Source organism: Mus pahari, chromosome X (assembly GCF_900095145.1).
Source record: "Mus pahari chromosome X, PAHARI_EIJ_v1.1, whole genome shotgun sequence".
Taxonomy (NCBI): Eukaryota; Metazoa; Chordata; class Mammalia; order Rodentia; family Muridae; genus Mus; species Mus pahari.
Genome location: NC_034613.1, coordinates 118,535,534 through 118,541,533, shown reverse-complemented (window position 1 = coordinate 118,541,533; position 6,000 = coordinate 118,535,534). Strand labels below are relative to the sequence as shown.

Below are 6,000 nucleotides of genomic sequence, written 5' to 3'. Positions count from 1 at the left end.
ATATATATATATATATATATATATATATATATATATATCTTCCAGTACCTGTTTAGTGCCGTCACAGCTTCAGCATCATCTTTACATGTCAGAAGTTTGTCTAAATTATAGTCAAGTATTGCCAATCCCAGTTGTAAAATGGCTTTTATTCCATCATAGAAGAAACAGTCTACCACATTCACTGCACTTTCTATAGGTAGCACACTAATGAAGAGTGTGAGGAACCAGGAAAGAGAAACTGAGGAAAAGAAAGTCATGTCAGTCATGTGGTCTGTCAGCTGAGGAAGGTGATCCCTGATAAGTTCTTCAAACACTGCCTGATCCACCAAGGCACCTGGAAAACATCAAAAGGAATTCCTTTCAAAAGGCTTTCTTTGTGACTCCTCTCCACTTTCATTAGCTTCAGGACGGAGCTCATCCTACTTCCTCCAAACAGGAGCCCATTAGTAACTTTTTTTTTAATTTGCACATCTCTGCAGCTGCTCATTCAATGTCATGAACTTAAAATCACTGGAGAAACTCACTTTCAATTCATTCGGGGGTTCCTGAGTCCTCCTAACAATCAGAGACATGTACTAGATACTATAGCTAATGGCGTGAGCTCTTCTTCAAAGAATGTAGTATCTTTTGTGGTGGTAGGATGTAATTCAGGGCTTGTGCATACTATGTAAAATGTGCTCTCACTGAGCTACATCCTTCCACCTAAAAGAATTCAATAGTGAGCAGAGATAAAGATAAATGCACACATAGAACTATATTAAAGGCAACATAATCAAAACTTAGGCACAATACTGAAAACTTATGAAGGTACAAAGGACAGATCATCTATAGGTATTAAAATAGGTAATCTTTATATATTTGATAACTAAAGATAATATCACAAATTAACAAAGAAAAACTCAATTATTTTATACGTAAACTCATATAACTATGGAAACATTAAGTTGATTAAAATCTTTCACATCAAGAAACTATTAAAAATTTCCCTTAGTAGTTCTTGATGTCTGAAATCCTTATTTGGACAATATAGTGTTTATAAACTAAACAAGTTCCCCTTTCATTGTGGAGCAGAGCATGTCCTTCATTTTTTAAAAAGTAACATATAAAACATTTTCCCAACTATACATTCAGTATCAGAAGCTCTTTTCCCACAAGCATCAGCCAGTGCTTTTTGATATTGCTTGAGTTTTCTGTCTTTCTCAATCTCATTTACCAACACTTCAATTAGACTTGTAATCCAATAGGTAAGAAGCCAGGCATGGTGGTTCATATCTGTAATCTCAGCACTTGGAAAGCTGAGGCAGGAAGTCTGCTGGTTGAAACCACATACTCTGAGTTATACAATCAGACCTTGTCTCAACAAAAACCCTGCTTCCCAATTCACAAACAAAACCACTCTCATACCAAATAGACAATAGACATTACAAATTGTTTTGAAAATATTGTCTTCTGTGGTTGAAAAAAATTCATGTGAAACTAAACTACTCCTCAAATCATATATTAATAGTATTTGGAGTTAGGACCTTTGAGAAGTGATGGGGCTTCTGCCTTAATGAAGTGACGATATTAATGAATAGGTTAGTTAATTCGTGGATTAATGAGTTATAATGGCAGTGGTTTTGTTATTTTAAAAAGCAAGCTAATTCTAGTGTACTTGCACCGTCTGGCCATATGATACCTTATGCCACATTACTATGAAGCAAGAAGACCCTGACAGCATGCTCAGCAGATGCTGGCACCATGTTCTTGGGCCTCCCAACCTCTAGAACCACTAATTAAAATAAATGTCTATTCTTTATAAATCATTGCCTGTGCCATTTGGTGAGAGCAGCAAAATAGAGTAAGTCAGCATATATGTATATATATATATATATATATATATATATATATATATATATATATATATATATATATGCATGTATGTGTGTATGTCTGGTTTGTTTTGTATTTGTTTTTACCAATGATTCGACGATTAAAATAATCAGGCAACATTCGTTCACATACAGCAACCAAAAGCCAAAAAGCTTCTTCTTCTTTTGCATATAGGAGCAATACTGAAGTCAAAATGTTCATCGCCTAAATTTCATAGGAAAGAAATGAAAAAAAAAATAAATATTTCTCAGGTAATAACCGCATTTCTTTTTCAAGTATAGAACTTCTCAACAGCAGTAATGACAAAAGAGTAAATACTGGCATCGTAAGGACTTGAAGCTAGTCCAAAACAGCAATGTACAGTCAGGCAAACATTTGCAAGTTGGGTGTTTTCTATCATAATAGTAAAGGAAAATGAAGCAGTCGCATCATGGATACAATCTAATTAGGCTGCTTTAAATGGGTTAAAAGTCCTAATTATTATGAGCCTTTAAAGCAAAAAACATAATTGTGAATGATGTCCTAATACTGCAGAAAACAAACTTTATCTAGTGGAAAATATCTTTTGGACATGAAATCAATCACCCATCACTATGCACGAAATGAAACATCACCCCTATTAAATGCTTTGTCTTCTTAGTTACTCCATGTTTCATCACTGTAGAAACTCATTATCTGATACATGCAATTCTGATTCAAATCCTAGAGTTTCTACTAACAAAATAGGCTTCTTTTTAGATATATTCTTTCTTCTCCATTTCCATTCCTACTTAACTTTCTGCTTATGCTGGAGGGAAGAGGAAAGGGGTCGGAGCTCTTTCACAGTACCATTTGTATAGGACTGTCTTTACTCAATCTGTCTGACACTCCTCTGAAGACCCCATTTACAAAGCTCTCTTTACTTGACCTGACACCAAGGTCAAGTAGCACAGAAGTTTTTTTCCTTGGGAGTGTTTGTTAACATAATCTGAGGCATCTACTGAGCATGTGGCTGCCTGAGGCTGCTGGGCCAAAGGAGAAATTAGCAAAACAAAACAAACCATTTGAAGGAAATCTAGGGACTCTGAAAAACTCTAGCATATCCCCAAGAATCTAGACGTCTATGTCCATGTATATTTATAGCTTTATGTATAGTTTTTTGAGGTGCTTGGTATGAAAGCCATGGCTTTGTGTATGTTTGGCAAGAACTGCATTACTGTGCTATATTCTAGCCTGTATATATGCTACGAAAGGAAAAGGCCAAGCTCTCACCATTGGGCAAGCATAAAGTGGTAGAAACTGGAAAAAGGAAAAGATAAGAAAACTCAAGATCATCAGTCTTACTCAGCTATAAACTACAGTAAGAGCTGACCTTGCAAGACATCTCTCGGTGCAACAGTGGTACAAATGTTATGGGCTAGCCAACCACTTTCTTAGTATATTTATGACCCACTGCACAAAATGAAACCCACATATGGCACCATTATCAGGCCAAGAAATTCTTGCTAGAGAGATCATTGATCGTAGTAAGAACCTACCACTGTTGTTTCTCTAGATGAGCATAGTATTAAGCTAACTCCTAATGATATCATCATACCCACACATTAAGGTATCTCCTGACCCTTGTCAGAAAAACTGCTTGCAGTAGATGATGATGAATGTGGCAAAGAGCCACAACTAGCCAAAGGGCAAAGAATAAGAGACTACATAATGTCTGGGCTTAACTGGAACTGCTCCTACTCCAGAAGCTCAAAGGTCACTGCAGAAGAACACTGGAAAGAACAAGTGTAAGAGCCAGGTGTGGTGAGCAACTACAAGGAAACAGTGCCTACTGGATATTGCAGGCTTCTGAGAATTTGAACTCACAGTGGTTCTGACAGCATGTATAAGACCTATGCAAGTGTAAGCCAGACCAAATTCCAACGTGGAAAAGATAGTTGGGACAAAGTTCCATCCCTAGCTAAGGAGTTATTGCCAAGTTTTAGCTGCTCAGGGAGAAAATATCAGTTTTCTCTATGCACATCTTGAAGTGTCTACCATGTGCCAGTGGACAGTGACACATCCAAGAATATTTAGGTAGTGCAAATTGGCCTTGATGGGACAGGGAAAGACAAAGAACATAAAGCTGGGTGGGAAGGGAAAGCGTTTGAGTCTGGAAAGTGTTGGAACAGGGAGGGTGAATGTGTCTAAAATGTACAAACTTCTCAAAGGACTAATGAAAATATGTATTTAAAAATGAATTATAACACATAAGTTAGGCTCACCAAGATATTTTTAAAACAGTACTCTTTAAAACTACCTACATAACCCAGATGTCCCTCAACAGAGGAATGGATTCAGAAAATGTGGTACATTTACACAATGGAGTACTACTCAGCTATTAAAAACAATGAATTTATGAAATTAGAGAAATTACCCAAATAACTGAAGGGGTCTGCAACTCTATAGTTGAAACAACAATACGAACTAACCAGTACCCCCTGAGCTTGTGTCTCTAGCTGCATATATAGCAGAAGATGGCCTAATCAGCCATCATTGGGAAGAGATGCCCCTTGGTCTTGCAAACTTCATATGTCCCATACAGGGGAATGTCAGGGCCAAGAAGTGGGAGTGGGTGGGCAGGGGAGCAGGGTGGGGGGAGGGTATAGGGGACAGTCAGGATAACATTTGAAATGTAAATGAAGAAAATATCTAAGAAAATAAGTTTAAAAAAAGACATATACATGAAGTAAACCAAAACAAACAAACAAACAAACAAAAAAACCTACCTACATAAAAACCAAAAGGCTGAACTTCAATTATTACCATATGAAAAGAGGTAACATATAAACAGCATACAGAAACAGAATGTGGCGAACAACTGTTTGTTAAATATTGGATAAAACGGATAACTTTCTTTAAAAATACTAATTACTAAAAACAGCTGTAGAGGAAAGCAAACTCAGAATCTAGATACAATAAGAGACTGAATTAGTAATGGAAATACTTCCTACAAGAGAACGAAGCACAGACGGCTTTACTGGCACATTCTGCTAAACATTTAAAGAAGTAACAGCAGCCTCTCACAAACCATGTAAAACCGAAGAGGAAGAAACTTGTTCTAGAAATCCTGACACAAAAATGTGACAAAGATATTACAAGACAATTACATACCAATGTATTTTGTGAATATGTATGTAAAATCCTCAAAATAATAAGAAACCAACCTCAAGATCATACAAAAATACTATATACTAAGAGCAACTAAGATTTATAATGGGAATACAAGAATAGTAGAAAATATAAAAACCAAATAATGAAGCATCATTTTAACCAAAAAAGAAAACCCATGATAATCTCAATGGACACAAAGAAAAAAAAATCATTTGACAAAATTTCCAGAGGCTTCAACCTTACACAAAGCACTACAGGCATCTGAGGAAACTGGGGATAGGAGAGGTGGCCTCCCTGGGAAAGAACGCATACAGTGCTTATCCAATGCCTAATGGTCAGTTCTGAGAACATACATACAAATAGCATTATATGGACTGAACAGGTTATATTTAGAAATATATGGATGTATGTACATATATCTAAGCAATAACAAGTAGTGAACATAGAGGCCATACATTTGAAAGAGAGCAGAAAGGAGTTGATGTGAGGGTTCTGAAGAGAGGAAAGGGGAGGGGGGAAATGTTGCAATTAAAAATCTCAAAAAAAGTTAAAACTTAAATATTCTTTTTTCCCCCGGTTAGCTTTTTAAGACAGAGCCCACTATATAGCCCAACCTAGACTTAAAACTCAAGATCCCCCTGCATTAGCTCCTAAGTGTTAAGATTACAGGTGGACTTTTACTGCACTCAACTTCTATACTCTCACTCTCTCATATCTATCTATCTATCTATCTATCTATCTATCTATCTATCTATTCCCCAAAACTAGTAATATAAAGGAAATTCTTCAACCAATGATCTACATATAAAACCCTTCACAGTTAACTGTATACTTTAGCAAAAGACTGGATCTCTCTAAGACAAATAACAAGACTAGAATATTCATACCAGCCAGGTGTACTGGGACTACAAATGTAGTAGGAAAAGTGCTCAAGAGGCAGGCATGAGATCACCGAAGTCCAGGAGAACTAGACAAGACTAACAATAATGAGATGGT

The 6,000-nt window shown here is 36.4% G+C and overlaps 1 protein-coding gene across 2 annotated transcripts in view; it reads right to left on the bottom strand.

Moving 5' to 3' along the window:
- The window catches only part of Tbc1d8b (TBC1 domain family member 8B), a 67,725-nt gene that overhangs the window by 21,396 nt on the left and 40,329 nt on the right, over nt 1-6,000 (bottom strand). The window contains exons 11-12 of one of the 2 annotated variants that reach the window (XM_021187475.2): nt 1,959-2,076; nt 49-334 (exon numbers count right to left, since the gene is read on the bottom strand). In XM_021187475.2, coding sequence (XP_021043134.1) covers nt 49-334; nt 1,959-2,076 — 404 coding nt within the window. The remainder of the gene's footprint in view (nt 1-48; nt 335-1,958; nt 2,077-6,000) is intronic. The other variant, XM_029534342.1, reaches the window with a different exon arrangement.